We start from the raw sequence: 23,478 nt of genomic DNA, 5'->3' as shown, positions 1-23,478 counted from the left end.
TTGTTATCTGAAGCATCTGGAGTACATAGGCCAATCAATATCTCTCAACCATCAGAGTCCTAATGTACCAAAATGTATGCTGTTGCTTTTTTGCACTTTACCTCCCAGAAGCTATCACTGGAAACCTCTACTCCAACAGAATCATCGTATGAGCCAGACATCTCAACCTGCTGCTTGCAATCCGGTGTCTGTTTCTTCAAATAGAACAGTTCTTCAAAGTCTGTAGGGAGTAAGCAAAGAGATTGGCTAGAGTAAGAATTGAGCTTATTCACTAATACAATCAAGATAAATCTTTGTCATATTTATTTTAGATCTTTGCCAAATATAATTCCAACCTGCCCCCCTTAAAGTACAGGACAAAAATTAAATGCCAAAAACATTGTCCGGGGTTTATATTCAGATTAAGCTGAAACATGAATTTGAAACCTGCCCCCCAGAGTCACAGGCTAATGCTCAAACCACTCCACCACAGACAGAATCCATTCAAATTCTAACTAAAATTCACCAACAAATATGGAAAACAAAACAATAACCAGCAAATCAGAAACACTCAACATATATTCCAGTCCTCAAAAAAGAGAACACCAGGGGTTATAGTAGCCACTGAGCAACTGCATTAGTCTCTCAGGCAGGCAAAGTATTACTCAAAATTTGACAAAAAAGAGTTTTGTCATATATGGAGTGAGAAATGTCAGAGGCCCAAATTGGGTTCAGAAAAAGAAGAGTCACTAGAGATCATATTGTAAACATATGTTGGATAATGAAGAGCACAAAAGAAATAAAGAAAAATCAGTCTGTTTTATGCATTATAAGCAAACATTTGATTCTTTATATCATGAAAAACTACAGATTGTTCTAAAAATGTGTATCACACAACATTTTATTGTCCTGATGCATAACCTATATTCAGGTCAAGGTGCCACTTTAAGGGCAGAATATGGAAAAAAAGATTTGGCAAGGGGGTCTGATAAGGCTGCATTTTATCACTCTCGCGTTTTCATTTACACACTGAACATACTAAAGAGAAAGCTCGATTAAATTTAGAGGAAAAAACATCAGCAATTTAAGATATACAAATGACATCTTCCTACTAACAGAAAATAGCAAAGACTTGGAACTACTGAAGCAAGTGAAACAAAAAAGTGAAAAGCAAGATTAAGGAATAGCAATATCTAGATACTGTATTTTCTGGCATATAAGACTACTTTTTAACCCAGGAAAATCTTCTCAAAAGTCGGGTGTCGTCTTATACGCCAGGTGCTGAAACTTGAGCAGGACTGGAGAATCTGTGGCCGCCGCATATGGTGGGGGAAGCTCAAAAATGGTCGCGGACACATCCCCGCTGTATGCGGCGACAGTATGAAAGCAGCCAGGGCAGTACTGTACAAGTACAGTAGAAGAAAATCCACTGACCAGGATTTGTGGAAAGAAGTGACTATCTGTTCAACTTGTATACAGAACATATTATAAGAAAAGCAGGCTTGGACACAGAAGAATGAGGAGTGAAAATAGGAGGAAGGAACATCAACAATCTAAGACATGCAGATGACACCATAGCACTAACAGAAAACCTCAAAGATCTGGAACACCTACTAAGGAAGATCAAAGAAGAAAATGCAAAGGCAGTCTTAATGTTGAATATAAAGAAAACAAAAATAATTACCACTGAGGACCTTCACAAGTTCAACTTAGACAATGAAGAAAAAGAAATAGTAAAAGAATTCCTATACCTGGGATCAAACACTGACAGAAATGGAGACTGCAGTTAGGAGATCAGACGAAGTTTAAGAATGGAGAGCGTGCCTATGAACGAATTAGAAAAGATTCTAAAATGTAAAGATATATAACTGAGCACAACAGTTAGACTCATACAAGCCATCATATTCCCTATTACCATGTATGACTGTGAGAGCTGGACAGTTGAGAAGATAGGGGAAAAATCAATTCATTTGAGATGTGGTGCTGGTGAAGAGTCCTGAGGATCCCATGGACAGCCAAAAGGACAAACAAATGGGTCCTAGAGCAGATCAAGCTGAAAACCTCTTTAGAAGCCAAGATGACCAAACTGAGGCTGTCGTACTTCGGACACATCATGAGGAGGAAGGACTCATTGGGAAAAACAATAATGCTGGGAAAGGTGGAGGGAAGTACGAAGAGAGGAAGGCCACATGCCAGATGGATGGACTCTATTAAAGAGGTATGGGGTTGCAGGAATTAAGCAGAGCAGTGGAGGACAGAGGGTCTTGGAGATGTCTCATCCATAGGGTCATCATAAGTCAAGATCAACTCAGGGACAGTTAACAACAACAAACACACACAATAGCACCCAGCATGCTTGTTATTATTTCAACAGTTACAGATCTGGAACTCTTCCCACACACTGTGCTACATGCATGAAGAAAGCTGGAATCTCTGGCAAATGCTACTGACAAGTGTGCCAAATGAATTCTGCCCCCTCTTGTACACCTTACTCAGAATAACATTTTCCTTTCACATCAGAAACCCAAGAGTGCTGTGCCATCTTATCATCATCTGCTTTAAAGAGCAACTGACAAAAGAGAGAGTTCAATGACACCATAAAAATGAATTTGCTGAACAGCATGCATGAGCAACAAATATATGAAGTAGACAGCTAAATTGTGGAATATAAACACACACACAAGCACACACACTAGAGATAATAAATACTGATATGAAGCAATTGAAAAACATTTGGAGGTCAATGCTCTAAGCATCCCATCTCCATTGCACATAGATTACTGTTTAGAGTAAACAAAATTTCTTCAGCAGGTTTGTTTCCTCCTACCCTATGCAAAGCTAGAATTGCTTCCATATGAACTGACAAGGGCAATTTTGTGAACTGGACATAATTGTCATCTCAAATCATTTTCACTTCATAGTCAACTGTAGCAATATAGACTGCCAGGTTGGATAGACTAGTAAACTATTTGTAAGAGAAACCTATTTGCAAGGCAAATTTCATCAGATGAGTGTGCTAAGGAATCTCCTTGTTACCTCTGATCTCTGGTAGGAGCATTATTCTCCTGCCTATATTCTCTATTGGGAAGCCATCTAGGGAAAATCCTTATTGTCACTATTAGAAACAAGAGGGAGATTCATCATTCAGCATGCAAGCAGGGGCTTTGCTCCTTCCTATGTATGGACAAAGGAGATTATCGCACAGGAAATCCATGCCAGGATAGATGTGGGTCATACCCGTCTGGAACGGATCATATCGTACTACCAGGAGCCCAGGCAGTAAGCAGCCCATATCCAACCCAGGCTTTTCCAGCAGCTTTTCATGAATACAATTTTCCCATTCTTGAAAAGCTGCTGGAGAAGCCCAAGTTGGATACACCTCCCAGAGGTGCGATAAAATCTAGATGGTTACAACCCGTGTCTATCCCAGCCTGGCTTTCCTGTGCGATAAGCTCCAGTGTCAAAATGGATGCTACAAAGGTGCTACATGATATTATGAGGAAGAGCTTAAAGCAATGCCCTCTGTCCCTTCAATCTTACCCAATTCCCACCTCCTCAAACAAAACAGTATTTGGTGCATGATTTGACACATGTTGCCTGGGAATGCTCCCATGACGTTAGGTTTCTGAAGAAAAAAAGCAGGGGTAGGCAACCTTTTTGAGCTGGGGGCCGGGTTGCTCTCCCTCAGACAACTGGGGGGCCGAACTCAAAATGGCGCCCAGAGCGGCGTGGAAGCTGCGGCGGGAGCGGCAATCGGCAACAGGACTGGGCTGGGGCCGGTCACAAGGCCTCGCCGGGCCGGATCCAGCCCGCGGGCCGTAGGTTGCCGACCTCTGATATAAAGTCTCTGAAGTAACATACAACATCCTAAAGGCAATAAGCAAGGATACCCTCCAAGAGTTAGTAAAAAAAAAAATCACACCAACCTCAGGCCATTGTCTCACTGTTAAGACTGCATGAACAAGGCTTTAACAACAAAATTTGTTACTTATCTACATTATATATTTTCTCCCTGAATAGGCTGATTAAAGTGAGGTTTATCAAAACAGTTTTAATAAAGCAATATTTAACAGAAATAAAGGTATATAAGTCGCAGCAAAGATGGAAGCCAATTATTTAGCTCACTAATTGCTTTAGTGAATAAGAGGGTAAAGTGTAGTTGTTTGGGGTGGGGAAACCTAATACTTTCAAAATGGTAGTTTTAGATATTGTTTACTTAGTTATTTGGTGCTGGGAAAAAGCAAAGTTTCCAAACTATGTATATAATACCTTCTTTAACATTACAGGTTTTATACGGCTATGGATATAAATGTATGATCTTTAATATTTCAGCCTATGACTACATACTGTTAATATGTCACAGGAAACTAAGATTAGTAAATAGTGTACTGAATACACAGAATTAAGGATTTTTTTTCATTTACAACTTTCTAATGGATATACAAATTTAGGCATAATATCAGTTGTAAAGTATGTACATAGCGCTAGTGCCACACAGTGAGAAAGCAGGAACAAATATCTTTAAGGAAATATTATGAAGTCATAGCAACAGTTACACCAGAAAAATCTCTACTTCCATGGGACTTCAAAAAAAGAAGATATTGAAATACCAACATTAAGCTAGCAGTGAGTCATACTAGTCTCCTACAATATAATGATTAAAAGAACAGCCAGTGCTTTAACACAGCTGATTTCAGGATTTGACTTCACCCTCTCCTTAGCACAAGAAAAATGATCTTGGCATTTGTCCTAATTTTCAACAGCAGACATCTATCTTGTTAACATTTGAAATCAGTCCACGTTATTTTTTAAAAGAAGATGGTCATTCATTTAGCTTCAGTTTCAGGAAAAAGAGCCACATTGTTTTAAAAGTATGGTTACACTAGTATGCAGAATACATATGGGGTAACATTAGTAAGCCCTCTTACCTTTCAACCCCTGGGGCAGTACATTTTCAAATCATTTAACATTCTGAGAATAAAAGATACGTTCTTCCTTTAAGATGAAGGCTCAAATCCAGCACAGATATAGGCATACGTAGATCAACTAATTTCACTGGATTTAAGCAAGCTTAACTCTGTGTTTGATTTAGGATTAAATTCAGTGAACTGTTGAACTGAACAATGGGCACTCTTCAAAAAAACAGTAAACCAAGATACTCTTTGGAGAAGAAAAGGTTTTGGTTTTTTGAAAAGGACTGGGAACCTATTTACTCTTTTAGACTACTTAAAACATTACCTTAAGATCTACTCTCCTTCTTCAGCTATACCACTTCAGCCTAGTGAAGGCTGTCTTAGTCACATGGATGTTCAAGTACTATTAAATACAGTGGCATAGTATAACGGTGCACCTTATATAAAATGACAATATCAAACTTTACTTTATGGAATTTTTAAAAAAGTATTTTCAAGCCATGGATGGTTGGATCCATGAAGAAAGAATTCATGTATACTGAGAGCTAACTTTAATACACGCTTTAATTACATGCATTTTGGATTAATATAACGTAAATGGGGATGCTCTTCAAGAACGTTTGGAAGCTTCATATGGTCCAAATAATTGAAGCAAGATTGAAAATGTGAGCACACAACTCTCTTGTTAACCCAGCTCCATTAGCTGTCACCCTGTTTTAATTCAAGGTGATGAATTATGACCTATAAACTCCTATATGGGTTAAGTCCATGCTAACTGAACCACTGTATGTTCCCATATGAGCCTGCCCAAGCTCACTCTCTGAGGGATGCATTTAACAGACACATTTAGCGAGAATGATGGAGAGGGCCTTCTTTGTAGCTGCTCTCAGACACTATAACTTCTTTTTTTCCCTTTTATCTTGTAAGTTGCCTTGCACCCCAATTTTGGAAGGAAAGCTGTATACAAATAAAGTGAGATAGATCAGTTGCTGTGATAGGGCTGGATACTGAAAGCAGAAAGGCAAGCAACCAGAGGTAGTAAGCAGGTAAGTAAAAAAGAATTATACAGGGAGGAAGCTAACAAACTATGGGGCAGCAAGAACATTATGAAACTGAAACATGACCATCAACTGCCTCAGAATAAGGTGTCTGAAACACAGGATGACTGTGACAGCACAACAGTTCTAGGGTGTGCTTTAGCAGTGGCAGTACTTGGTTGGTATCCACTTCATAAGGTACATCATTTCACTATATCATGTATGAGACCTCTGAGAAAGATTGGAGGATGATAGATAATGACAGTTCCCAGTGGCCATTTCCTATTAATGAACTAGAGCAGTGGTCTTTAACCTATGGTCCATGGATCCCTGCATTGTTACGATCTTCTCACAGGGAGTCCATGAAGGTTTGAAGAACTGTTATGAGCTGGGACATCTAAGCTGCCAGAGCAAAGTAACAGTCCCTACTCACCAGCTCTCTGCCCATGAAGGAGACAGAGGGTGAAGTTTTGCCAGTCTGAGGACCCCAAAATTGATAAAAAATTTCCTCTTAGTAGAGGAATGAAGTGGGGATTAAGTCCAGCAGATGCTGTTGGTTCTTCTCTCCCTCTGCTGCCAGGGCAGTGGCAATTGGGATGGAGGGAGGGCTTTTCATATGCCTCTGAGCCTAAACATGATGTACTATGTCTGACTTTCTCTCCTCCTCTCCTTCTTTATGTAGTTTATGGATTGTTTCTAACACAGGTTTTTCCTGTTGCTCAATTTTTAGAGGTGCTGCGGAAGCCATGGGTTAGATATAAAGGCTTCTAAGTTAATTTTTAAAGACTGGATTCATTTGGATTTAGTTTGTGGTGTTATCAGGCTTGAGAAGGTTGCTGTGTTAGGTAAAATTTTAGATCAGTTTAATTCAGTTTTGGAATAATTTGTTATTTGATATGAGATACCTGGTGCAGTAAAATGTGTACATACACACACACAGGAGTTGGGTTATATTAAAATTGGAATTAAAACATGTTACCCTTGCTAACTTTTGTTTTTCATGGGAAGTAAAGCAAATAATAAAATCAAAAACAGAGTTTGGTATATGCTAACAGTTACAAGATAAGAGTTATAAATGTGGTAATCTTCTTCTAAACTAAATATATGATTGATCTAGTAAAATGAGAAGATTGGTGTTTTTTTCCTTTTCTCCAAGATTCTAAGTCAGGAAATACAAATATAGTTCAGTTAGACAGAGAAGTTTCTCTAACTTTAATTAAATGTCTTCAATTTGGGGGGTGGGAAATCAATATATGTATAATTATTTAAGTAGGGGAAGGGGGTGAATAACTTGAGTTTGCTGGTGTTGTAACTGAATATTTATGTTCTGTATTGTACATGTGTTTTGTTTGTTGTTAATGGTAATAAAGACCATGGGTGGGGGAGGAGAAATGTTATGAGCTTTTATAGTGAAAACCTCTATGCCTCTAAGTCTAAGATGAAATGAAAGAAATTGGGGCCTGTTACAGACAGCCAAAATAAAGCTGCTTCGAGTCACAGTGGAGGTATGGTATTTCAATGATGCAAGCGTCCTAAGAGTCCAGAAGCCACACCAAAGCCACGCTCCAGTCCTTAGGGCTGGAGCATGGCTTTGGTGTGGCTTCTGGACTCTTAGGACGCATGCATCATTGAAACACCATACCTCCACTGTGACTCGAAGCAGCTTTATTTTGGCTGTATGTAACAGGCCTGGGAGAAATAAGATGCTCAGGCACCCTCCATTTCTCACCCTCCCAGTCCTTCTTGGGTGGGGAGGGTGAGAGGAGCATGGAGAAATTTATGTGCCCCCCAACGCCAACTTGCGAGGCATACCTTGTGCCTCCTACTTTGTGAACCTAACGCCATGTCAGTTTCCCCCATCAAGAGGCAGCAGATAGTCAGTGCTGGAGCACCTCAAGCAGCACATTACAGTGATGGCCAAAACCAGAGAGAGTTCAACAGTGCAGAGGAGAGGGGAAAGGAAAAGTCTCTGTTGCCACCAGTGTTGCTATGATAATTCCAGTGAGAGGCTTGGGGGAAAAGGTGAGCTACTAGGATGCCCATCCTATCAGTCAGGGTTTGGGAGAGCTGGGTGCAGAGCCCACTCCTTTCTACCTGTATAACTCTTTTCCCTCCACAAGTGGCTTCTTCCAGTTGTGGGTTGAGAAAGAAAACCACCCCGTTGAACAGACCAAGTCTCGTCCGATTTCTGAAAATAAGTAGGGACAGGTCTGGTTAAACACTTGGATGACAAACCATCAGGGAACATCAAGGATCTGCAAGTAGGGAAAGGATTTTGCCTGGAGATCCTGGAAAGCCATCTCTGGCAATTGTAGTTGACAGTACTGTGATCAAATTCATATGATTAATTTAAACAAAAAGGGCATGTAAACTTCTCTGTGCTCCTCACACCTCCCCTTCTGGGCTAGAATTATATAAACTTTATACTATACTATAATAACATTCTTGTGAACTGCAGCTTGCCCCCCTCTTGTTGTGGACAGGCCGTGTTTGATGCACTTGAGGATTTTAAATCTTGAGTTAAGTCCTGGTGGCCCACAGCAACGAAAGGTTTTTAAAGGGGGTCTGTGGTGAATAAAAGGTTAAGAAATACTAAACTAGAGAATCGTAAGACCTTCAGGATAATATCTAACAGGATCACGCATATACAAAGTTCAATTCCATATTCACCATATGCCTACACAAACTTCCAACATGCTACAATGACTGCCTCTTTCAAGAGTGCTAGCAGAGGGAGATGAGCTGGAAGCCATACTATTACCATCAACAGCCATTCCAAAAGACTGTAACAGAGAAAGGAGAGAAGGAAAGCAGGTCCATTCAGGACTGCTGAAAAAGTTATTTGCTTTTTTCTTCTTTCCTCCCCACCCATTTTTCCATTTGTCTTTTTAGACTGCAAGCCTGTGAGAAAAACTGCCTTATTTTTATTGAGTGTATGCAAACTGTTCCAGAAACATTTTTTGGCTGAGGAGCAGGACAAAAATACTTTAAATAAACAAACGATGAAGATTAATTTATAATAATTTAAGTTTAAGGGCACCATTAGAAAGGAGGCTTGAAAATAGAAGTTGCATTTCTATGCACACCTACTGGGTAGGACAGCCAATAAGCATATGATGAGTCACTTCTGAACACACACATTTAGGACTGACATTAAATATTTTTATGTACTTTCAAGTCAACTCTGACTTATGCTGCTCCCAAGCTGACCACTGCAAGGGAGAAGCTTCTCCCCAGAGAGGAGGAACTTTCAATCCTTCATCCAGGCAAAGAAAGACACAGCCTGTGTGTGTAAAGGGTTTACAGAGGCAGCATGCTCTGGACTGGAGACTGGTGTGGACCAGGAAAGGGAGATATTTTAACTGCAGGAGCAACTCCAAGACAAAGATTTCTTTCTAAAATTCAGGACAGATATTCCTTCCCCAGAGACATCATCATCATCATCATCATCATCATCATCATCATCATCATCATCAATTATTATTGTTATTGCTGTTGTATTTATACCCCGTTCTTTCGAAATGCTCTCAGAGTGGAAGACGTGTCTTCCCAACAGTTTCAAGTGTCCACGCTCACACAATTTTTTTTCCTTCTGCTACCTCTTCTCTTAGCCTGTCTGATGAGAGAAAGCAGGAGCAGCAGTGCAACTCCAACTTGCTAGCCAAGTTCCAGCAAAGCTCACAAAGCTTAAGCAGTGTCCCAAATTTGAAAGCTCCTTTTTGCCACCATTTCTCCCCCACCTCCATGTGCTCTAACTCTTTGCTCCAGACTGTCCCAATATGGTATTGCTCTAAGCCACAGAAGTGATGCCCTGTGCCCCAGCCTCACGTCAGTTCCCCTATTGTCACTAGTAGCGAAAGACGCCTGTAAGAGAGTGAACTCACATAGACAGACAAAGAGTGGAGACATCACCACACAAAATGATTAGCTAGGTCATGTGGTGGTTTTCTGGGGACCCTGAAAAGATGTTTTATGCCTGCCATGGTCCTAAAGGCCACTGGTTCCCCTTGTCTTTCTCGCACACCAATACTTTGACTGAAGGCCCTCTTGCCACCCCCTTTTCCCCTCATAGACTCCCTACTGCCTCTTTTCCACCTCATCGCCCCCCTAGACCCTTCAACCACCCACTTTGGGAATCACTGCTTTAAAGCTTAGACTGTGTGGTTTGCCCAAGATCAGCCAGCTGATCCATAGTACAACTAGTTCTAGTTAAGCCTATCCAAAAAACCCTGCCAGTACGCTTCCTTCCAGTAATGATTCGAACATACAGTACTGATATCCAAACATACTTATCTATGCTTCACACATATCTAGAATATTTATAGTACTTACATAAAGCAAGAGCTTTGAGACCCTAAAGGGACCAGATCCATCTGAACTTGGTAAGTACTGGTGAGAACTTGGATGGAAGGCCACCAATGAATACCAGGCACTGTAGGCTATATTTCAGAGGCAGGATCAGGCAAACTACCTCTTGAGTATTCCTTGCCTAAGAAAACCCTATGAAATTCATGGTAAGTAGACAAGCAATGGGAAGGCACATACACACAACGCAGAATTATTTTACAAAAAAGCATTTCCCTGTCTGGCTGCTCACATGAAATCTATTACACTGTAGTAAGGTCTAAACAGATGGGCAACACTTACATTGAAATATGATATACACATCAATGTGTCATTAGTTCTTATACAGGATCCCTGACTGAATAGAACACACTTCACACTAGACAATACTTTCTCCCTACCAACACTTTTATTTTCATTTTTTACTTCTCAGTTAGGATTTATTAACTGCATTTGAAGAATACAGAGAATTGCCTCACGACAGGGGCTGTCACTGTGTAGCACTTCCTTATCCAGAGACTGGGAGGAGGAAGAGGAAACTAACATGTAAAAGAAAGAAACTTACTTGATCACAGTTTACAAAGACTAATTCCAGCCTGGAAGCATGCCTGAATTACTCATCTTGAGCAGTCATCTTGTCACCTGAACCACAACCTGATCTAGCCAGGTTTACTGCACTAGCCCCCAGCAAACTAATGCACAGATACCAGAAAGAGCTTTGGGAAGGGTAGCTAACATTATAACTCTGTTCATTCATTATGTGAGCATATTCTATCAACATGTGAAAAGGAAAGCACACTAGCCTCAGTCTCTCTGTCTCTGATTCTATCAGTCTTCTTACGTGGAGAGAGTGATGAATCTAAATAGCAGAGATTTCCTTATGTTTGGATTAGAGATGCAAAAAGGCCAGGAAAAAAAACTGGAATTTTTTTTTTAAAGTTTTTGTTATTTTTTCTCCACCAAAGGCCTTGTTTTTCCAGAAAGAATGGGTGATGGGATATTTTCTTTTAAAATGATGAATGCTTTAAGACAAGATCCTAAATTTGAAGGTCCTAAAACAGAGGCTAGATGGCCATCTGTTTGGAGCGCTTTGATTCTGTGTTCATCCAACACTATGATTCTAAAGCATGTTGTTAGTCCCAATTACAACTAACTGACCGAATCAATGAGACTTGCCTGCATTAGAGGTGGTGCAACTGTGGGAGGCTAGTGGGCCACAAATCCTCATCACACACCCACACCAATTAAAATCATTTGACCTTATTTTAGAAAAAGAGCTCTCCTGGGCCTAAAATGGCTGAGAATACCCCCATGCCCCTAGAGAGCATTTGGGGACAAAAATTAATTTTGACCCTTGGGTGCATGGATTGAATTTTGTCACTCTCTGACCCACAGGCTGAATCATCATTCATCAACTGATTCAACAAGTCTACTCAAGTTTGGACTAAACAAAAGTACGGTATTCAGGCCAAAGTGTTCATATTTATTCACACTACATTATTGCTAAAACCATTCAGGAAGAAAGGTTTCATGTAAGACTATGTATAGCAGCCCTACTTTCAAAAGATTGGGTGTAGAGTAGGGCCAAAACAGCTGTAGCCAATGGGTACAAAATATGATACTGGCTCATGGCACATTAAGGGGAATAATCTAGTTTTCCCATATCATATAGCCTAAGAAGCAGTGATGTATAGTATCATGCCACTGTAATTCCTGTTTCTGGTTACCTTTCTCAGTTCTCTTTATGAAAATGAACGGTTTATGTCTGTGTAACACTTTGCAGGAATAAAGCAGCCAAAGTTATTTTCTTTGTTTTATTCACGTTGACAGTTTTTTTTTGTTCTTACTTCTGTTTGGGAGTGATTTTGAACTTTAAACTTTAATTCTGAAAAAATGTAAAAAGATTCCTTATAGCTTCGTGTTTGTTAAACAGTTCAGAACCAAGTGTACGAAAAATGAAACTGAAACAAGTAAATTCGATTGGTAATTATTTTCTGACCAATGCATGTTTTTACTATCCAACATGGGAATTTTAAGTCAAACCAAGTTGTAGTTAACATATTTTATGTACCTAAAGCAACTAAATGACTTTTAATCTGTAAAGAGTGCCAATATTGTATTGTATTAATTTTCAATCTGAAATTTTCTGTGGGTTTATCTTTTGCAAAAATTAGAGGGAAACTTCTTTCCTCAGCACTTCAACATTTCTGAAAATTTTTCATCCCTAACATAGAACACAGAAAAATTAGATCCAGAATCACATAGGGAGTTTTCCCTGTAGGTGAAGTTCACGTACTCAGACTCATGGCTCTCTACTGAAAGAGATCGGTGGATTCACATGTGGAGACATTGCAATCTTGTGATCCCATCATACATAAATACTGTGATTCCATCATACATCCTATCTTACCAATACTTACATAAAGAGCTGATAGTGTTTTTACATGTGGAAGTTTTCACTTCCTGCCAGAACTTAAAATGGAGCTCTCAAGCACAGTTCAAAGGGTGATGCATTCTGCACATTCCCACAACCTCCCTTGTGAAGGAACATTTGGTGGCAATGTTTCCCTTAAAATACAGTGTTTGAAAAGAACAAGTTGCACAGATTACCCTTTCAGTCACTGATCTGATACTCTGAAAGCATTACTAAGAATTCAGTTTTAACAAAAAACTGTAATGGAAAAAAAATATCCAACATATTACAAAAACACACAGCAAGTGTTGCAAATACTGCAGGCAGGCTTCTTCCACCACCGCCATTGCTTCATCCTCTCTTCTCCTGGGGGGCTCCAACTGTCAAAATCCAACCAGTAGTACTTTCAAGATATGCTTTTATTTATGGATTTTCTAAGTTACACAAAGTGGACTTAATTTAAAAAATATATATTGAGAAGTCTACTTCTCCAACCAAACACCATCCACCACCCACACTGCAAATTGTCATATTGTAAATCTCATTTGAAACTCTCCTCACTCTTAAACATTTCTTTTTAATTCCAGTGCTGGTTCTACTGAAGGAAGAGTAAGAAATTCCACTAGGCACACCTAATGTAACCCTTTGGTTCCTGCCCAATGTTGTTCTCATTTATAAACAGAAGTTCTGCCCAAAAACAAACCTGAGTGCCAAGCACAGAACCACACGTGTATCCTGGAGCTTAAAGCTATCTAACTCCATCCAAATGCACACACAAAAAATCTTTTTTTCTTCATAACTGTGCATAGTCCACTAGAATATTAAAGTGCCAACTGCTTTCCTTGAAAATATCACTGTTTTTAAATGGGATAGTGTAATCACCAATACTCAAAGGCTACAGAACAAAGATTAATGAACTCATTTTTCTCTACAAGTGCAACTTTAGAAACAGTTTGTAGATTCCTTTCCACAGCACTAACAGATACCCCCAGTGAATGAGATTTGACTGTATCACAATAATCATTTTAAAAGTTGGAAACTTGCAGGAATTTTAAAAGTTATATTGGGAAACACACTAAAATTGCTTTCAAAGTATTTAACAAATATTAAAGAGGACATGCTTTAAAAAATGGATTGGAGAATATTAAAGATACCACCCCAGAACAAATGTTTTGACTCAGTATAAGGCACCTTACTAGCCACTGATTCAGAGTTTCTCTGATAAACACATTTCTCCTTTCAGCTGAAAATGTTCTAAATATGCTTCAGAAAGAAGAAAATCAAAAGGATGGCAAATAGATGACTGAAAGTACTGAAATTGTTCCGCAGTCTCAACATATATTAATACAAGCAACATGCTATTAAATACACAGTATGCTGCTGACCAAAAGTCTGAGTCCAAAAACCTTTAAAAAAATTGTGCAATGTCCTTGGATAACATCCACTAATAAATGATTTATCTGAACCACTCCCCCATTGGCTCTTCTGGGAAAACATCCAATTAAGAAAGTAATGGAATTTTTTAAAAAATTAAAATAATCTACAAAATGGACCACTCAAGCCTTTTTTAATACTTCCATAGATTTCAGTTTTTGTTCCTTCAAATGCTAGAATATTTCATCATTTCAGCATTAACTGAAGAATTTTCAGGGTTTGTTTTTAAAGGAAGAGTCTGGTTTGTTAGAATATTAATAATAACCCGTAACTAACCTTTTATTACATTACAGCATTTTCTGTCTAAACCAATTTACAGGATCCTTCTGTGGTCAAGGATCCTTCTGTGACAGATCTAAGCCTGCACTGCCTGGACTAAGGATTCGAACCTGTCCTGCAGATGGTAGGCCAGTCCTCATTTTGAGTCCAGCATGGCCCTGATGAACCTAATCTCTTGAGACAAAGAGAGATGGGACTTACTCATTGATAATGAGGCCGAGGGATTCAAGCAAAGACAAGGTGAACTGGATGTTTTGAACAAGAACCTATCTCAAGATTGTTGTAAGAAGCCTGTCGTCCATGTAGAGAAAGACTGATATATTGTGCTGACAGAGGAAGGCATCCACCACTGCCATGCATTTTGTAAAAATCCTTCGAGCCATGGAAAGTTCGAAAGGTAAAACTCAGAACAGGTAAAAGTTCTGGTCTACTTGTGACAGCACGTAGTGAATGCAGAAGCACTGGTAGAGGTCTGTCAGCCAAGGATTCATGGAGCGGCAGAATCGGTGGTGCTGGACGTTCTGTCCATGCAGTAGCCAATGGTTTGGGTTTTGACACAGGAGCTGACTGAAGGATTACTGAACCCGTAGGAGAACCCCGGGAACCTCTAGGCACCTCACAGACATAATGCTGGAAATGATACTCCGGGTCAACCGGCATGTAGTAAAGTCCAGTCTCATGATCAAACAGCAAGTCATGTTGGAAACTTTCAGGGCGCCATACACATGGCTCGGCGGTAAGGGATCGGGAATTGAATTCATGTCAATGGTCGGTACCAAGATGAAAGTCAGCTTCGGAATGGTGGACTGCAGAAACCAAAAGACAGTCAAGGACTCAAGCTTGGGGAGAGAGAGATCTAGTGGCCAACAGAGGTGACAAGGGCCTTGGAGAGGGGGATCAACGTACTGGAGAGTTGACTAATTCTCCCTCAGATACAGAAGCAACCTAGGCCTCAACCAACTGGATAGAGGGTACCGGGGAGGCAGGCTTCTCCACAGGTCACTCATCCAATACAGCCATCTTTTTAGAAGAGGAGTGCAACAGGAAATGTTTATGCTTCTTTTTTGTGCCAGTTTTCTGTTCCTTCTCAGATGCCTTTTTAGAGGACTTAGAGGTAGAATTAGTTACAGCTGGCAAGAATTTCCGCTTGTTTGCGGGTGGATCCTTGGGTTTGGCAGCCGCAGTCAAGCGTCGACGCTTTGCTGATGATGGCTCATGGCTCAACCTTAAGAAACTCAGGCGAGGAGCATCAGCCTGCCAGGCAGCTTCCATAGTGGAAGGCCTTTGTTGAGGTGAGGATGGTGGCGGGACGAAGTTGGTTGCAGTCGGGGGCACATGAGGCTTCATGGCCCTTTCATATAACAATGACTGCAGGCAGGAGAGCCAATTTTTCCTGGCCTGAGGGGTGAAGACCCTACAGTGGGCACATATCTACATGTTGTGCCCCTCACCCAGGCAGAGAAAACAACAAGTGCGTTTGTTTTGCCAAGGATTTTCGCACCACATTCCTCACACCATTTAAACAACAGACTGAGAAGCCATATTACCAATCCAAAGTCAATCCATTTCAGATCAAACAATGTCCAAATCACAAGACAAGTCGAAGTCAAAGCCAGTAAAAACTCTACACCAACGCCAAAATCCAATTGAAAACTGAAATCCAAAGCCAAAACTTAGACCAGAGTCTGTTAAATTTGAATTGAAGAGTGATTCTAAGAATCAGTTCCTTCCATGCTGCTAGCGCGGCAGACAAAAGGGAACTGGGGGGAAAGAGTGGGGCCACTAGGGGTATATACAGGGTGGACCGAGCTACCACCAAAAAATCTTCCCTAATGATTCTAGAAGTTTCCAAACATCTCTGCACAGGAGCAGGAAACCCATTTGTGTGATTCACAGAGATCACAAAGAAGAATTAAGGTTTTCAAGGATCAAAATATTAGATTCCATCTTCCTGACAGGCCCACTTCTTAAAGAGGGGCACAGACCTGGAATGGTTTTCTAATAGGGCAAAAAAGACAGAATATTCATGGTATAAAATTTCATGCATGTGCATACCTTCATGACAATCCTTACTGATATTTCAAGGACACAAGTATTTTACTATGGACTACTTTATTTTTTCCATCTGAGATAACTTCCTACTGGACTACTTACAATAGCTTGCAAATGTGCAAAACAAAAATTTAATACAAAGATAAAATATAAAACTACAGAGCAATGTCAGCATTTAAACATTCTTTTTAATACAGCAATACCACACATATTGATGTTAACAATGTCTATTGTAAAGCAGTAAATCTACAAAACAAAACACAGCTCAAGCCAAACACTATTTAAATTCTCTGAACTGATGGCACTGCATTTTCAGAGAAACAAGACAGGAACAATGGCCAAGACAACTAAAATGATTCCTACACTAGAAAATTTAAGAGAATCAGCTTGGACAAAGGGCACATTTTATCAAACAGAGATGACAGGAGCCCCAAGAACCACCAAATTGTAATGAACTAACCAGCAAATCTTATTACAACAGAAGCACTACAAATTTCATGGGCACCCCAGATTTAAGGCAGCGAAGAGCAGAAATAGTCTGTACAAAGCCTTTGTACCTTCTATGGTCCTGAAACACGTATGTTGCCAGCTGAATCTAATTAGAATCTAGTGAATGTCTGAATTAGAGTTCATAGGAGCCATTGATCTGAGAAAGAGAAATAGTATCAGATGCACTAACCCAAATACAGTCAGCTCTTCCCATAGGCGGGCTTGCCTTCCGTGGCTTTGAGCTTACGTGGAAGGCAAGCCCTGGCAGAAGTATATTATGCTTGTAAAGAACCCATAGATGGTGCAGGAAAACCATGAACAGGATACCACAAGAAGAAGATTTAATACAGAGGATAAGAATAGATGAAATGATGTCTACTGAACTAGGTCTAATCAAGTACTTTAAGGCTTTCTTAACTAAATGATCAGTGAGGCTGCATTGTGGTTTTAAGGAACCCTGAAAAGAAGTTTCATGCAATCATCACCCCCACCATGGTCCTAAAGGCTGCTGGTTCCGCTTGTCTTTCTTGTGCATCAATACTTTGACTGAAGGAACTGCTGCTGCCCCTTTCCCCCACACAGCTCCCCTGGAGGGATATACCACCCACTCTGGAAATCACTGCCTTAGGGTCACCATAAATTTGAAAAGTCTCGAAGGCACAACAAATGCCATTTGACTTATAATATCTGGCCTCTTTACTGATCCAACATCCATCATTAATTTAATCACTGAAAAGTATAGAACAGCAAGTCATGCTCCTTCTAGAAATCATCTCTCCTACATCCAGTGTCTTACAGATTCATTCACAGAACCAGGCCAGATGACTTGAAGATGTCTCATCCCTGCAGAAAATGCAACCAAGTAAACAGTAGCTCTGGGCACTTATGACTTGTGTCACTGTGGCTGTTGCTGGAACATTCGGTGTAGCTGAATCTCCAATGTATGTTCAGTGAACCCTTCTCTTATGCGGGGGATCCGTTCCAGACCCCCCCCCCACACACACACACACACACAAGGGAAAAAGCATGTATGCTTGAAAATAATGGGGTGCGAGGCTGTGGCACGGTGTGGTGCACACACCACAAGCGCATGCCCCATTGTTTTCCCCTCTCTCAGCTTCTGCGTAGGCTGAAAGCCACGTACAGTGCGGGCGCACTATAATATGTAAATCATCTCAAATGGCATAAAATGTACTTAACTATGAATCGATCTCATGTATAAATCATGAGCATGTTTTGGGGCCAAAGTTATGCCACAGCAAGGAAGCACCAAAGAGCCCTTTTTTTTCTTGGAGTGGGATTAAACAGTCACAGGCACCCTCAACCCTTTAATCCTGACAAGAAACCTACTTTTATAGTAATCTCCCCAGAATGGTAACTCTTTACAGCTGGCCTGTCCACAGTTTGTCTGCAGTGACCAGCTTGTCTTCTCACAAAGAATGAGGAGGAGGCAGGGGTGAAGAGTCAGTTGGGGGGGAGGGAAAGAGTGTGTGTGTGCACACACATGTGTGTGCATGTATGCTGGACTACGGAAAATGGGGAGGAAGGTGTGTTTGTGATTGGATCAGATATTACTCCCATAGAAATAAAAATCACCCTGCACTCTCATTCCCAGGCATAGAGGGAAAGTGGGGAGGAAGGTGTGTTTGTGAGCTCCCATAGAAATAAAAACCACCCTGCATTCTTTGCTTCTAGCAGCCCATTCCCAGGCACAGAGAGAAAGTATGGATGAAAATGTATGTATGTGTGTTTGTCATGAACCTAGTTGCCTATCCACTTATGGCGACCCCATGAATTTCATCAGGATTTTTTAGGCAAGGAATTCTTAAAGGTGGTTTTACCAGTTCCTTCCTGTGAAATACAGCTTGCAGCACTTGTAATTCATTGGCAGTCTCCTATGCAAAGAGTAGCCAGGACTGACTCTGCTTAGCTTCCAAGATCAGACAAATCTGGTACCTTTAAGGTATGTAGGCTGATATTTCTCTCCTACCCAGTAAATATTTAACAAGGCAAAATGTGTGACATTCAGAATCTTCTCTTTCTTTCAAATGGCAGCAAATAAAGTGAAGACAGGTATGGAAAAATAGAAGTGTCACAACGTTTTGCTACACACTATGCCTTGCTAATGTCAGGCAATAAGCAGGAGACAGACAGGGGTGTTGCCTTCAGAGATAGCTATACATCTACTCTAGCATGAAATTCTCACTAGTGAGCCACAATTGATAATAGAGTTCAATGGCTTGCAGCCTATAACTCAACTTGAAATTCTGCTGCTGCAACTGAACAGTTTTGGCTTGTTACAAGTGAATCTGAATTCAACCAAATAAAAGCCCATTAAGCAATAATGTTAGCAGTCATGCAATTTTAACTGCTCATCTAAAAAACAAGTGTACATATTAAGCAGTTGCAGAACTAGTTGTATATTGAACATAATGCCACTTCTCCATAAAGTATTCATCAACATGAATAGTTCAATGCTCATACATTTCAACATGACCTGCATTATAAATTAGTAATGTTAGATGCCCTTTCTTAATTTAAAGAGTTAGTTGGGGCAGTTAACTAATAATTAAATTTCTGAAAACACATAGTTGCAAAATTATTCTCTTTATTTCACTTTTTTCCCCTGTGGCAATAATCTGGCAGAATCTCATTTAAATTTCAGATGCAAAGGAAGAAAAAAGCTTCTGAAATAACTGCATGACACCATCTAGGCTGATTAAATAATCAGAAAGTCTTTCAAGCAACCTGATTCTACTTAAACATAAAATTATCAGATCAGATCATCACTAGCACTAATAGTACATACTGATAAGTCATCTCAAAAGAAAATAACGTCTTTTCATATGCTCTGTGTGTGCCTTCAAGTCACTTGTCAACATATGTCACTCCATGAATTTCATAGGATTTTCTTAAGCAAGGAATACGCAGAGGTGTTTTGTCAGTTTCTTCCTTTGAAATATAGCTTACAGCACCTGGTATTCATTGGCGGTCTCTCAGCCAAGCACTAACCAGGGCTGATTTTGCTTAGCTTCCAATATCATATGGGATCTGCTGCCTTTAAGGTATTCAGGCTACCTTGGTTTTATAATCTAACACCTGATCTACTGCTCTTTAAATGAACAAGAGAAACTCTTAAATTCACTGTGGACCTAAACTTTCTGTTTCACACCTAAAACCAGTCCTTTGCTTGTCTGCTGTGTTATTCTTGTATTACTGCCCATAAAATTTAAACTCAGTGTGATACAGAGTCCTGTTCCATACGGAAGTGCACAAGTTAAGCTGCTGGTAATGTGAAAATTTTGAAAGAGAAACCTATTTTTAAAAAACGAACAGGGTAGTTAACCCAAATCCCTATTAGTTCTCCACACTAACATCAGAGCAGTCACAGAAATCTTGGGAAAGCCTATTTGCTTCCTTAGCTAGAAGAAAAAATTCCACCTATGCAAATGATTCAAAACATGATGTGACTAAACATAAAACAGAAACAACCCTAGTTTTAAAATACCAAGAAACACACAGTATCTGCATTTTAAAATATCTCAATGAAGACATGAGAATATTACAGCCACTAAAAGTCTATCTGCAATGTGCAACACTGTACTTCTAAAACCCCTTTCCCTTTTAGAACCTCTGTGTTACTAAAGACAGTTTAGTTTTACCAAACTAATTCCACTCACACCAATTTGTATTTTATCTATCATCCTAAACAGTGGCTTATGTCCGGATAGCAATTTTAACTTAACTCTCTGTTATCATTTATCTGCTCATGCATACCTTACACATCTTACATTCTTCAAAGTATCAATGTTGTTATATAACTGTGCAGATCTGAGCTGGTACCTATCCTCACCCAACATAACTGTGTATGACCTCCAGCATTCTTCGAACAGAATAGTCACAGCACATTTCATCATTTCCTGTCGGCTGCTTCAAAATCCTTGTAGCTCAAGCTAAGGTCATTCTTTCATACTGCAGCACTCGGATCTTTTTTCTTTTAACTATTTTTTAATGTTATGTACTGCAGTTTCTGAAACAGCCTGCCTCTTTCAGACTCTGAAAGTAAAGTCAGCAATAGTGTTTCTAAAACTGTGACCATTTTGGGCAAAGAATTACAGAACGCCAATTTTTGCTTGAAGAACAATGATCTTATTCTACATATGATATGTGCACACAGACCTAAAAGAGGTTGTGTTAAATTTATATCCCACTGCTCTGCATCTGCTCCAGGAGGAGCTCACAATCTTGAACTACAACTAACCAATTCCATTATAAATTTAAAAATCCAATTTACCAATACCTGCTTCTAAAAACATCAGCAACATCAGTCTTTGAATCAGTGTGCATGCACACACACACACACACACAACCTGAACTGTGTGTTTAATCAATTTACAAACAGGGAAAGGCCTACAAAAAAGAGATTTTTTAATCATTTTCCTAAAGTGGATGAGGCACCCTCCCCAAGCAGGAACTCTGTATCATGACCACGGTATCATGACTCTCAGCATTGACCGCATCCCGTATGTGGGGGCTTGGTTTGTGTTCTTCATGCAGATTCATGTTGGCCCTTCACATTTGTGGCTTTGACTTCTGCAGACTTGATTATTTGTAGTTTTGATTAATATGTCATCTCTAGGAATCTCTAGGTCCTCCAGGGCAACTATGCCAGACATTGACCGTAGAGTTGTGCTGGAGAACCAAGAGGTTCCTAGAGAAAACACTTCTCTAAGCATTTGTAGATTCTCCAACATGATTCTATGATCAACCTCTGGCAGATGTTGACCACAGAGTTGCACTGGAGGACCTGAAGATTCCTAGAGAGGTGTTCTCTCAGGTAAAAAGAACAGGGTTTTTTTTATTTGCAGTTTCCCCACATTCACGTATATTCTTCACCCCTAACCCCAGTGAATGTGGAGGGATCGCTGTAGTGTGCCTGACAAACACCTGCTTCATTTCAGATGGTGTAAGTCCCCCAAACCAAGGCAACCTCAGAAGCTTGAAAACACAAGATCTATATAAAGAGAGAGAGTAAGAGGCCGCGCAGACTGTCCCATGGCCAGATTGGGGCCATGGCAACCACACACCGTGGCCCCCCGATCTCTCCTCTCTGTGGCTCCTGTTTTGCGCCCTAGAAAGACACCAATAGTTGTGGCGCTGTGGTTTTAAGGCACTCCTTTGTCTCTGTGTCATGTGGACACAGTGCCACAGGAGCGGTGCGCAGAGTCGGGGCATGCATCATGTGGATGCCCCAACTCCACCCCCAGGCTGGCCTTAATGGATGGTGTGCACAGCCCCATCAAGACCTTTTAATGCTCTTAAGTTCTGATAACAAAGAAGACTGTGTGATATAAACCACAAGATGTGGAAAGTATAGCACCCACCATCTGCTTGCCACTGCTATTCTTTAAAAAAAAATAAGACCTACTGGCAGCTTTATACTACTTTCACTACTTTACACATGAATTAAGCAAACCCAGACTTTTAAAAAAATGGATCCATCTATTACCACTGTATTGAGTGGAATACTGGTCTGCATCCAATTATTAAGTGGGCATAACTAGGTCATTTGTCTAGCCTAAAGTCAAAATCTGTTGAAGGCTCACAGAAATTAGGGCAAATGGCCACTGCTGGCTGGTAGCATTCAACCAATACAATGCGTGCAAGGATAGGAAACTATGTCAACTGGAAAAGGGGACTAACATGCTTTAGCTGGCTAATTCCCAACTACAATTATTTTCACATAAACAAAATAAATGCCAGTCCCACAGCTAATCAAACAGATGGTGAACAGTGGTGACTATCCTAAAAAGGAAATGGGCAGATCTTTCACACTTGAAATGAAAAACAATCATCCTTTCTCTTTCAGAAAAAAACTGGATCATTCGTTCTTCTACAAATGCACAAAAAGGTTCAATTAGAGGAAAATGAGAAATTATGGTTTGTCGTAATGACAATAAGCAGAAATGAAACTTGGGCTCATGTCCTGGCCTCTTCCCCTTTGTTGGGAGCGGTGGAGATTTAAAGCTTCTGCTTCTAATGTTTAGCAGCCACGTATTTTCTTAAATCAGATCTGAGAACAAACTAGCCTCTGCACATGAGATCATGAGCTAAAGGTTTGCTTCTGTCGATTCTGAATCCTCCAAAGCCTAAGTCATGGTTTGAAGAATCATCTAAATACAGCCACTGTCTAAGCCCAAAAAGGATGAAATGAGATGAAGCAACTCTCTTATTGACAATATTGCCATAGATTTCAGCACCGTGCTATTACAACAATCATCTACAGTTAAAATCTGAACCATTTACTTGTTCAGATACACAGGTATACAGATAACAAGCACACAATAACTTCAAGCAGTATTTCTTTAAGCCATCTGCTTTATAACTACATATGTAAATTGATGTGACATAGTACTGCCTTAAGAAAAAGTCTGCAGCAGCTCAAGGTTATGCAAACATTAGGTAAGCAGTTTTTCTGCAGCTTCACACAGCTGAAGCCACTTCTGATAACTTCTGAGCACACACCTGATACATCCTA

General features: G+C 40.1%; 1 protein-coding gene across 9 annotated transcripts in view; it reads right to left on the bottom strand.

Moving 5' to 3' along the window:
- The window catches only part of LOC149312614 (protein kinase C and casein kinase substrate in neurons protein 2), a 68,655-nt gene that overhangs the window by 31,592 nt on the left and 13,585 nt on the right, over positions 1 to 23,478 (bottom strand). For 7 of the 9 annotated variants that reach the window (XM_089524992.1, XM_089524991.1, XM_089524986.1 and 4 more), the window contains one exon: positions 102 to 220. In XM_089524992.1, coding sequence (XP_089381118.1) covers positions 102 to 161 — 60 coding nt within the window. In that variant the 5' untranslated portion in view covers positions 162 to 220. Of the gene's footprint in view, positions 1 to 101; positions 221 to 1,730; positions 1,804 to 23,478 lie in introns of all 9 variants that reach the window. The other 2 variants (XM_089524994.1, XM_089524995.1) reach the window with 1 other exon arrangement.

This window comes from Sceloporus occidentalis, unplaced genomic scaffold (genome assembly GCF_023333645.1).
Source record: "Sceloporus occidentalis isolate IW3139 unplaced genomic scaffold, rSceOcc1.0.p SCAF_5, whole genome shotgun sequence".
Taxonomy (NCBI): domain Eukaryota; kingdom Metazoa; phylum Chordata; class Lepidosauria; order Squamata; family Phrynosomatidae; genus Sceloporus; species Sceloporus occidentalis.
This window is presented reverse-complemented; position numbering and strand designations above follow the sequence as displayed.